A 12,300-nucleotide genomic window follows, 5' to 3' on the forward strand; every position below is an offset into this window, starting at 1 on the left:
GTTCCGGGTCGGGGCCCTGGCCGGCAGAGGGAGCGCGGGGGGCAGGGGTGGCGCGGCCGGCGGCCACTGCCTGCGGGCCCACCTGGTCTCCTGGTTGCTGAACTTCTTGGTGACCACCTTGCCCAGCTCCAGGCCCAGCCGGTCGGCCACGCGCTGGGACAGCTCCTGGTGCGAGGAGCCGCTGAAGAGCACGACGTTGGGCATGGTGGAGCTGCGGAGCGAGCCGGGCCGGGGCGACGGTGACGCAGCCGGGCAGGCTCAGCTACTGGACCTGAGGAGGTACTGGATCCAGGGAGGAGCGGGAAAGAGCTAAATCTGGAGGTGGAGTTGGAGGAAGGCGCGTCAGGATGGGGAGGAGCCAGAGGAGGAGCTAGGGGGCGGAGGGAAGCCCAGCAAGGAAGCGTGGCTGGCCCGAGAGGAGAAGGAGGAGGAGTCAGTTGGAGTGGGAGGAGTGAGAAAGCGCGTCCAGCTAGCCTGGCACCCGGAGCAAAGAACTGAAGGGCAGGAGAAAGAAAGTGCATCCAAGGCGGGGTGGCATGGGGGGGTGGGGGAGTGTTGTTAATACAGGGGAAGGAGTGAGAACGCTACAGAAAAGACAGGAAGGAGGAGTTGAGGGCAAGCCGGTGAAATTGAAGGAAAAGGAAAGGAAGGAGCCAGGAGAGACGAGGGTTGAAGAGTGGGGAGCTGAAAGGGATGGAGGAGTTTGGGGGAGTGGGGGGTAGTGTGGTGAGGGTATACAAAGGGCCAGTGGTTGCGAGATTCTGGTTGGTCCCGGAACACAGAGGTACCCTACCCTTGCTTGTGGAAAAAGTGGGGTGTATCAAAAGCAACTGAGATTCCCTTGGGAGTGGGGGAGCATGTTCCTGCCTCCAATCTTGACCTGCCTCACCAGGGAGGGCAAAGGATGGGGATTGACTGAAGAGGGAGAGAAACTGGCAGTGGCGGTACCTCTCAGCCAGGAGAGAACCCCAATCCTGATCACCCAGATTAACTATATAGCAAGGATTAACTATAGAGCCAGGGCCCGATCCTGGTTTTTGTGCCTGGGAGCACGGAAGGTGATGAACATTTGCAATAGATGTAATGCTAGGACACACTGCTTTTGAAGCCTAATGCAAAGAAATGCTATCCTCTCTCAAAAGAATGCCTCCTGTGCTCAATTTTGATTATTGTTAGTACATTTTGGATGTTGTCATTAAAAATCTTAACATTTCTCTCTCTTGTTACATAAACCCAAACCAAACCAGATGGGTGTTGAGTCAGTTCTGGCTTACGGAGACCCCAGGTGTACCAGAGTGGAGCCGTGCTCCATAAAGTTTTCAAGGACTGATTTTTTTGGAAATAGATCACCAGCACATCCTCTTGAGGAATCTGAGTAGTCGGGAATCTCCAACCTCTTGGTTAGCAACCACGCACATTTGAACCAACCAGTCCTGGAATGAAAAATTTCAAAACAAAACCTCTCGCTGCCGTAGAGTAGACTCTGACTCAAATCTTTAGGGGAGTGAAAAACCTCATCTTTCTCCCATCGACCAGCTGGTGAATTTGAATTTCTGACCATGAGATTAGTAGCCCTATGAGAAACCCACTACAACACCAGGGCTTCTTCAGTCCTGAGATTGTCCGATGCCGTTGACTCGGTTCTGAATCATAGCGAGGCTATACACAACGGAAGAAAACACTGCTCAGTCCTGTACCATGCTCGCAATTGTTCTTGTGTTTGAGCCCATTGTTGCAGACACTGTGTCAATTCATGCCCTTGAGGGCCTTCCTCTCTCCCTGCTGCCCCTCCACTTTAAGGAGCATGATGTTCTTCTCTAGGGACAGGGCTTTCCTGATAACATGTCCAAAGTACGTGAGAGGAAGTCTCCCCATCCTTGACTCTAAGGAGCTATCTGGCTGTACTTCTTTCAAAAGAGATTAGTTTGTTCTTTTGGCTGTCCGTGGCACTTTGCAATATTCTTCTCCAGTACCATCATTCAAATGCATCATTTCTTGTATGGAATGTTATAAGAGCTGTAAGAGCCCCCAGAAAAAATGCTTTTTAAAAAATAAACCAAGCTAAAAGAAAGAAGAAGGCACAACTCAGATAAGTCAGTTTTTTTTATTGGTAAGTAAAATGAAATACTGAGAAGGTGGCTAAATCTAATCTCTCCTGCCTCTTTTTTCCCATGGTTTTCATCCTATTGCTCATAGTTTTCAAGTTTTGATCTCTTTTGAGTCAGTCTGAGTTTTGTTTTACCTCTGAGACTGATTGATTATTTCTTTTGTTGGTTATATTAACACCATAATGCTAAGGCATATGTTTCTGGTTTGACCTGTACTTTAAAGCACTAAGCTATGGTTACATATTTAAAATTTTGCTCATTGTTAGACTATGTGACAAATGGGAGATAAAATGATAAATAAAGCATGCTTTTTTAGGGCGTTCAGACAATTAAAAAACAGTAATGAATAACTGTCCTAAGACAAGGGGAGGAAATAATACTGAATTTGAGCTTCCTTATTTGATTTATGGGTGGACAGAGATGCCATTGAGATAAACAACTGCATCCACACTTCCTTAGTCTTCTTTAGTCAATGTACAACTTTCATCTGCATATAAAGCTGTTGCTTGGATCAGGCACAGCTCAGCCCCCAAAGAAATATCCTTACTTTTCAACACTTTAAAGAGGTCTTCTGCAGCAGATTTACTCCACACTGTTCCTCATTTGATCTCTTTAACTGTTGCTTCCATCAACATTGATTGTGGATCCAAGCAAGATAAAATTTTTAACAACTCCAATCTTTTCTGCATTTATCATGATGTCACCTACTGGTCCAGTTGCGAGGATTTTGCTCCTCTTTACATCGAGTTGTCGTCCATACTGAAGGCTGCAATCCTTGATCTTCATCAGCGAGTACTTCAAGGCCTCCTCACTTTCAGCAAGCAAGGTTGTGTCATCTGCATATCTCATGCTGTTGATAAGCCTTTCTCCAAACCTGATGTCACATTCTTCATCATATAGGCCAGCTTCTCTGATGATTTGCTCAGTATACGCATTGAATAAGTATGGTGAGAAGATACAATCCTGACACACACCTTTTCTGATTTTAAACATTGCAATCTTCCCTTGTTCTGTTCACACAACTTCCTCTTCAACCATGTAGAAATTCCACATGAGCACAAAGCAGTGGTATGGAATTCCCATTCTTCTCAAGGATATCCGTAGTTTGTTATGCTCTATACAATTGAATGTCTTTGCATAGTCAATAAAGAACAAGTAAACATCTTTATGCTTTCAACTAAGATCCATCTGCCATCAACAACAATATCCTTTGTTCCACATCCTCTTCTGAATCTGTCCTGAATTTCTGGAAGCTCCAAATCAATGTACTGCTGCAACCATTGTTGGATGATCTTCAGTAAAAATTTACTAGCATATGATAAAATAAATTCTATCTGAACACAAGGAAATCCAATCAATACAACTATTATTCAAATGTACCCACTAGCCATTAAAGCTAATGATATAGAAATTGAAGAATTCTACCAAGGTCTTCAGTCTGAAATTGAATAAGCATGCAATCAAAATGCATTAATAATTGTTGGCGATCAGAATGCAAAGGTTGGAAACAAAAAATAAGGAACAGCAATTGGAAAATATGGTCTTAGTGATAGAAATGAAGCTGGAGATGTCATGATAGAATTTTGCAAGACGCTTTGTTCATAACAAATATCTTTTTTTCAACAACACAAACAGCAACTATACATGTGGACTTCCCCAGATGAAAGACAAAGAAATCAAATTGACTATTTCTGTGGGAAGAGATGATGAAGAAGCTCAATATCTGCATCTAACACAAGTCAAAGGACTGACTATGAAACAGACTATCAATTGCTTATATGTAAGTTCAGGTTGAAGCTGGAGCAAAGTAAAACAAGTTTACAAGAGCCAAAATATGACCTTGAATCTATCCCACCTAAACACATTTGATGCCTTGAACACTAATGCCCAGAGACATGATGAGGTGTGAGATGACATCGAGAACATCATACGTGAAGAAAGCAAAAGGTTATCAGAAAGTCAAGAAAGATAGAAAAGATCAAAGTGGATATCAGAAGAGACTCTGAAACAAATCATAGAGTAGCTAAGGCAAATGAAAGACATGATGAAGTCAATGAGAGGAACAGAACATTTCTAATGGCAGCTGGAGAAGACAAAGTATTATAATGACATGTGCAGTGATCTAGAGTAAGAGAACAAAAAAGAGGACAAGCTCATCATATCTTAAACTGAAAGAACTGAAGAAAAAAATTCAAACCTTGAGTTGAAATATTGAAAGATTCTATGGGCAAAATAGTGAACGATGCAGGATGCATCAAAAGAAGATGGAAAGAATGCACAGTCATAGTACCAAAAAACTAGTTGGCATTCAGCCATTTCAAGAGGGAGCATATGATCAAGATCCAATGGAAGAAGTCCAAGTTGTGCTGAAGGCATTAGCCAAAAGCAAGGCTCTAGGAATTGATGGAATGCCCGTGGAAATGTTTAACAAGCTGATGAAGCACTGGACACCGTTACTCCAGGAAATTTGGAAGACAGCTACTTGGCCAAGTGACTGAAAGAGATCCATATTTGTACCCATTCCAAAGAAAGGGGGCCCAACAGAATGCTCAAATTATAGAGCAATGCCATTAATGATACTCAAGTAAAACTGCTAAAATCCTGGGGTAGTTGGGGAAAAATTCATTCAGCAAATGTTTAGAGCTCTTCTATACTTGGTGACAAGAACTCGCCTAAAGGATGTGGCAAAGACAAGAGGTGAAAATGGCAACAAGCTCAAATTACTGTTTTTCCTATTCTCTCCTATTTCATAAGTCAATGGAGATAGACTGTCTACAGCACAAATATCTCGTCGTTTTGATTTCCTGCATTAACATTTCCACCTAGATTTTACTTAATTCATTGTTGAGAGTATACATGCAAAGCATACATCAATTCAACAGTTTCTCCAAGCTTAATTTCGTGACATTGATCCCATTGTTCTTCTAAGGATTTTATGGTTTTAGATTGCACATGTAGGTCCTTAATCCATTGCTAATTTGCATTTGTACATCATTTGAGACATTCGTTTTTTGTGTGTGTGAATGTGGAAACCTAATTTTCCCTGCATTATTTATTGAAGAAACTCTTCTCATCTAATGGACTTAGCATCCTTGTCAAAAATGTCTAGGTCATAGGTGTGTAGGTTTATTTCTGGACTCAATTCTATTCCATTGGTCTTTGTATCTATTGCTATATCAGAACTAAGCTGTTTTGACTACTGTGTTTGTATGGTATGTATTAACATCAGAAAATATGTGTCCTTCTACTATTCTTTCAACCTTGTTTGCTATTCAGGGCTTCTTGCCTTTCTGTATTAAATTGACTATTGGTTTTCCTATTATTGTAAAGGAGGCTGCTAGAATTTTGATCAGATTTCACTGAATCTACAGATTACTTTAATAATCCCTGCGTTAGCATTTTAACTTAAAATAATAAGTATTTTACAAGATATCTTGGATCTGAGATCACATAGAAAAGCTGGATATCATCAAAATCGAAAATTTGAGGGCTTCATTTGTTAGCCTCCTGTATTAAGAGAAAATAAACTGTCCTCTAGAGTGAAAACAAAACAACTTTTGTGCTTCAAAGAATTCCATCAAGATGACAAAAAGACAACACACTGAATGGGAGAAAATATTTTCAAACTATATATCTGATAAGGCACTTGTACCTAGAATATCTAAAGAACTGAGAACTGTAAATACTCAAAGTGAAAGAAAAAAAACATTTTTAATGAGCAAAGATTTTCAAACAAGCAGCCCTCTAAGGGAGGGATCAGCTAAGTCCATACAGGAGAAACAGACCAGCCTGTGTGATTCAAGGATTGTAAATAATATAATCCAAATCTAAAGGAGGGCATGGCATCAGAGTTTAAATTGTGAATACCTGGTTCGCAGAAGGCTATGGATGACAGTGGAAGCCCAAAATCTATTTGCAGTGTCCACACACAGATTTATCCTCCGGTGAATCCCCTCAGATCATAATTGAGGTATCCAAATAGCCCTATTATAAGACAGAGAGCATTGTAAAGTTGATTATGGCAGACATAGTGAGGTCAAAATGTAATACCTTCTCATTTGATCTCCATTTAAATCATTTTAAAGCTCTTTCAATTTAAAAAAAGAGAGAAGGGGAAATACACGTGGATTAGGCACCTGAGCAATTCCTTGGATCATGGACCAGAGATATGAATAGCCTTGCTAACATGCAGAATGCTTTGGCAAGTGGATTGTTGCAGATGCAGTTAGGTTAAAATTCACCATCCTATCATTTGCTCTTCCTTATTATCCATTTGGTTTTTAATATTTTCTGCTTTCTTTTCCATTGAGTTTCTAATCTGTTTTACTTTGTTATTCTTGTTATTTGTTGTTGTTTGTTGGGTTTATTTTTTCATGTTTTCCTGTCTATGAAGTCCAGGATAGGTACATCTATAGAGACAGTAACTGGATTAATGGTCCCTTGGGGATATGGCAAGGGAGGTTGGCAGAAAATGAGGAGTTTATGACAAAGAGAATTCTAAAACCGATTGTGGTGATGATTGTACAACTCTTCTTGATGTGACTGAAGTATTGCATTATATGATACATGAATTAAATGCCAATAAAACTTCTTGGGGAAAAGAAATGAGCAAAGAATCTGACTAGACATTTCTCCAAAGAAGAGAGGCAAACCGTATATAGGTTTGGCAGAGGAATTTTCTATATATTTTACATTTGCTGCAAAAATATCCATAAATTTAGTAGAGTGTACAGGGTGAAAAGTTATGAAAACATCTTAGACTTAACCAAACACCTGAAAGGAAGAAGTCACTGGGCCAGGGTGGGTGTCAAGACCATAGTCTCAGGGGACACCAAGATCAATTGGCATAAGATAATCCATAAAGACAATGTCCTATATCTGACTTTGGTGAGTAACAACTGGAGTCTTAAAAGCTGGCAAGAGGCCATCTAAAGTGCAACTGCTGGTTTCTGTGTGTCCAGAGGAAAGAAGAGCGAAGAAACCTGAAGATCCATGGAAACAATTAGTCCAGCGGGCTAATGGGCCACATGAACCATCAGTCTCCATAACCCTAAGACCAGAAGAACTGGATAGTAGGAGGCTACCAGCCACAAGCATCTGCTCAGACAGGGATCACATTTGAAAGGCCTGGGTAGAGTGGGAGAAAAATGGGGAGCAGAAATAAAAATCATTAAAAATTAGAGATAGAGACGGATGGAACCCTAGAGGCTATGGCCCTTGATTAGCCTTCACATCTCAAAATGAACTCACCCCCATGGTTTAATAGCCTGACAATAGACAGGTCTATAGGAGATCTGCGATCCTCATGGTTAGTAGTTTGAAAGCACCAGCAACTCTGAGGGAGAAAGACGGGCTTTCTACTCCTGTCAACAGTTACAGCCTCAGACACCCCACAGGGAGGGGCGTCACTATGAGTCAACATGGACTCGATGGCAGGGAGTTTAGTTAACACTAAGGAGGTAGCCCACCATAGAATAGTCAACTATTTGAAATCAAAAGGGCAGCGTTTACCCAAAGACAATGCTCAGAAGGGTCAGGAAAAGAGCAATATAAACAAGACACAGAGGGAGAAAGTGGGATAAATGATGTTATATTGTGTGAATTGCAATCAGTGACGTGAAACAAAATTTGTATGAATTGTTAAACAGAAAAATGATTTGCTTTGTACACCTTCACCTCATTCACAATAAAAAGCTTTTTCCTTTTGTTCTTAAAAAGCCAATGCAAAAGCGGATATAAAATCCAAATGAGAGAATTGTTAAATAATTTATATTCTATTTACACAATAAAATTATGAAATAATTCAAAAAGAGAGAAAGAGCATCAAGTATTCAATCTAAAAAACTCTCCAAACCCACCCCGTCAACTTGATTCTGACGCATAGTAACCCTATAGGATAGAGTAGAACTGCCTGTGGAGTTTTGAGACTAACTCTTGAGTAGACCCATCTTTCTCCTGTGGTTTCAAACTGCTGACCTTTCTGTTAAGAGCCCAACTCATAATTCACTATGCCACCAGAGCTGGCCACAAATGACCAATAAGCACATGAACACAGGAGCAGGCAGTAGTCATTAAGTTTTAAATCAAAACCACAATGAGACAGCACTTCATCTTAAAGAGCAAAACCTCAACCTGTTGTCAGCAAGTGGATCCTGACTTATGGCGACCCTCGGGAACAAAGTCGAGCTGCGTTGCAGGGTTTCCAAGGATGTAAATCTTTAAGAAGCAAATCATCCCATCTTTCTCCAGGCTGGTGGGTGTGAACCACAGGACCTTTGGGTCAGCAGCTGAATGCTTTAGCCACTGTGCCATCAAGACTCTGTCTTCACCCTCAAAAACACTCAAACTCCCTGCCATTGAATCTCCACCTTAGTAGAGGGTGTGACTCAAGTCACCACCCTTGGTTCCCTGGCTACCGCTCACAAACTCACTATCATTCTGAGTCCTTGGGACCCAATAGGGCAGTCAAACTGTCTCTGAGGTTTTCCAAGACTGTACATCTTTACCGGAGTAGAAAGCCTTATCTTGCTCCCATAGAGCGGCTGGTGGTTTCAAACTGCTGATCTTTCAGTTATCAGCCCAAAGCATAACCCACTTTGCCTCCAGGACACCCTGTCTTCCCTCTAGGATGGCTAAAATGAAAGATGCTAACAAGTGTTAGCAGAAACCGAGGAATAAAAGGAACAACCCTCACACATTGCAGGTGGGAACGGAAAATGGTGTAGCTGCTGAAAACAATCACCTGATAGGTCCTCAAATGATTGAACATAGTTACCATCCAAACCTCTCTCTCCTTACTGCTATAGAATCGATTCGAACTATAGCAATTCCACTCCCAGATCCATCCATCCACACAAGAACTTGTACACAAATGTCCATAGTAATCGACAAGGGCAAACAGCCCACATGTCCATCAACTGCTGAATGGCTAAATCTAATGTATCTACCCATGCAATGCAATCTTACTTATCAAGAATAATGAAGTACCATGTACCCTCCAGCGTGGATGAAATCTTGGAAATGTTCTGCTGAGTGAAAGAAACCAGTCACGGGACCACATGTACAGGGCCACTTTATAGAAAATAGCCACAATAGGCCACTCCATCAAGACAAAAAACTGATTGGTGAGTGATTGATTGCCTAGGCCTGGAGGGAGGATGGAAATGTTTTTTGCTGGGGGTGGGGGTGCCAGATAAGGGGTGCAGAGATTGCATTTCAGATGATGGGTATGTTCTAAAATTAACCATGGTGATAGAGGCATAGCTCTATAAATATATAAAACCTTCCTCCCTTATCAACCCACTGCCAGAGTCAATTCCACCTCATAGTGACCCTACAGGACAGAGTGGAACTGCCCCTTCAGGGTTTTGAGGCTGTAAATCTTTACTGAATCAGAAGGCCTCATCTTTCTCCTGAGGAGTGATTGATTCTAAGTATTAATCTTGTAGATAGCGGTGCAAACAGCTAAGTACTGGGCTACTAATGGGAAGGCCAGTGGTTCAAATCCATCCACAGGCACCTCCTAAGAAAGGCCTGATGATCTGCTTCAAGGAGAAATCACAGTCAATGAAAACCTGTGGAACACAGTTCTTCTCTGACCAACGGAAGTGACTCAACGGCAACTGGTTGGTTGGTTTTACCCTGGACAAATATGGTCATTTGTCGAATTCTATTGCCCCCTCTTCTGTACAGATCAGCTGGAATTTGCCAGTAAAGAAAACCTTGCCTTCATTTTTCAGGGCTCACTCACCAAAAAAGCAAAGCCACAAAATCAATTCCCACAGACTTGAATATGAACCACTGGCCTGGTGGTGAGCAGCCCCACCCCGAACCCACCAGGACTCCAGAGGCTGCCCCCACTGCTACCAAGTTCATTGCTACCTAGAGCATCCTGATAGGACAGAGTAGAACCGCCTCTTTGGGTTGTCAAGACTGTGAATCTCTAAGGAAGCATACAGCCTCATCTTTCTCCTGAGGAGTGACTGGGGGGCTTGAGTCTCCATCACTTAAGTCAGTGCAGTTCAAATAAAAAACAAGATGAAAGTTTCATTTGCTTCACTTTAGTTCCCAATTTTCAAAATAAGGGGGTTGGTTTTCACTCTGAGGACCCAAGGCCCTGAGAGATTTGGCTGAGTTGATACAATGTAAGCTGGAACTTCTTGCCTCAGAAAAACAAAGCAGTGGTGGAGTCTCGTAAGAGGTCAAAGGAGCTAGCCTAGAACAGTTACCCCGGATCAAAGGACCTTCTTAATAGAACACAGAGGAAAATCAGGGCGCCCACAATGATGGAAACGAAGCACAGGTGCTTGCTACCAAGGACTGTGGTGAGGAAATGAACGGACTGTTTTCTCTGAAAGTGGGTCAGTGAGAGGGAAAGGGCAGGTGGAATTACAGGGCTTCAGATGGAGCCCCATAACTGGGTTGTGCCCAGGGGGTTGTGCTTTGCATGTGGGGTGCATCAGTCACTTCTGGAAAATAAAGATTCCAGATACAAGAGTCTGGTGTCATCCATGAACTTCATGAGAGCTAGATCCAGCATGCATTGGAATTTGACCTTGCTCCCTAGGCACTGGCAGTAGTGGCAGGTGGTTGACCCCTGCTATCAGGAGCTCTGGAGATGCAATGGTGAAGGGCCTGGCCGCTAGCTGAAAGCTCCAAGCTCGGAGCCCACCAGCTGCGCTGCAGGAGAAAGCTTGGGCTCTGCTTCTGGGAAGACTTGTAGCCTGGGAAACATGATGGGGCAGTTCCACTCTGCCCTACAGAGTCGCTATAAGTTAGGGTAGGCTTGACCTTGATGGCGGCGCATACCAATAACCCCTCCCACTTCACTCACTGACCTTCAGCTTCTGGAGCCTCCTCTCTGAAACACAGACAACCCGTTTCCATCGGACTTTTGCATGCGCACCCTCCTCTTTGGGGTCACTCTCACTGGCTCCGATGCTCTTTTGGTTTCAGATGATATGTGGTACTTCTTTCTGACTTTTTCCTTACTTCTTTCATCTCCTATATACAATATCTTGTTCTTCCTCTGCACACCCTCTACCCCAGTTTCTCTTGATCTCATGGGCCTATTTGTTGATTGCTGTGATAGCTTTTCTCTTACTCTTCAGTGCTCTCCTTGCCAGTTTTTATGGCATTGTGACTAGACCGTGAATAACAGGAGGCCAACCGAGTTTTATCATCATCATCATCATCTCGTATAGAAGTTGGCTGGGGAGAAAATATTTGCCGCCATAGGGTCTCTGTCACAACGACGCAACTCTGTTGTTGTGACAAGAAAGCCATCACAGTTGTAAGGGAATGGATGTGTCTATGTCCCAATAAAATGTTACTTATAGACACTGAATTTTGCTGGCCTTCTTTTGATGCCCCACTCGGCCCCCAACATGCAAAATGGTAAAAACAAAACAGAATAAAACATTTTTAGCTTGTAGTCTGTACAAATCCATGAGGCAGGCAGAAATGCACTCACAGGCTGTAGCTTGCTGACCCCTCACCTAGGACCTTGCATGGTAAATTCACACACACACTATTTGGGAAACAAAGAAGGCAGGCAAGCAGGCAAGATGCTAAACTGAGAAGTGGCTTCTGTCTGATGCTCCTTGAATGTCCAAGAAGGCCTAGCATATGGTGAAAATCAAGTGAGATAATTTTGCCAGGTGATATGATGAATGGCCAACCCAAGAAAACTCTTAAGTCCTTGTATAATAAGAAAAACATGCACACACACACCCCTACCTGTTCCAGTTCTGTTCGATATCTTGTGGGAGCGATATACCTCGGTCCTTGGCTTTGAGTGAGAAGGAATTCATGCGGAAGCCTGGTTTGTGATCCAAGTGAGTTTTATGAACGTTAGAAGAAGTTTCAGGTTTGCACAGGCACCCTCTGGGCCCTTCATCCCCCTATAGCCTGCCAAAAGTTGCTCTAGAAAGTCACGCGGTAGGCCCCGAGATCCTGCCTTTTCAACTCCTCCATGGGGAGGAGTGGCTGACGATCCTGGTCAACCTCATAGGCTGAATGGAATTCACCTGGCCCAAATGGGTCAATCCAGGTGTGATGCTCACCTAGGTGAACCATCCCTTCCTGGCTGGCAGCTTGAGCCTCTGAGCATGCATAATGGATGCCCCAGTCCCTATGCTAGCTACCTAACATTTCTCCCCTGAAGAGGTATGGTCCCAAATTTTGGGGGTAC

At 42.9% G+C, this 12,300-nt stretch overlaps 1 protein-coding gene across 2 annotated transcripts in view; it reads right to left on the minus strand.

Annotated features, from left to right (window-relative positions):
- PRPS2 (phosphoribosyl pyrophosphate synthetase 2) overlaps positions 1-11,959 on the minus strand; it is a 34,035-nt gene extending 22,076 nt beyond the window's left edge. Inside the window, exon 1 of one of the 2 annotated variants that reach the window (XM_045290716.1) lies at positions 11,847-11,959. In XM_045290716.1, coding sequence (XP_045146651.1) covers positions 11,847-11,920 — 74 coding nt within the window. In that variant the 5' untranslated portion in view covers positions 11,921-11,959. Of the gene's footprint in view, positions 1-82; positions 278-11,846 lie in introns of those variants that run through there. The other variant, XM_004709966.2, reaches the window with a different exon arrangement.
- Between the last annotated feature and the right edge of the window lie 341 nt (positions 11,960-12,300).

The sequence above is a fragment of the Echinops telfairi genome, unplaced genomic scaffold (assembly GCF_000313985.2).
Source record: "Echinops telfairi isolate 266 unplaced genomic scaffold, ASM31398v2 ScPeMD7_53;HRSCAF=182, whole genome shotgun sequence".
Taxonomy (NCBI): domain Eukaryota; kingdom Metazoa; phylum Chordata; class Mammalia; order Afrosoricida; family Tenrecidae; genus Echinops; species Echinops telfairi.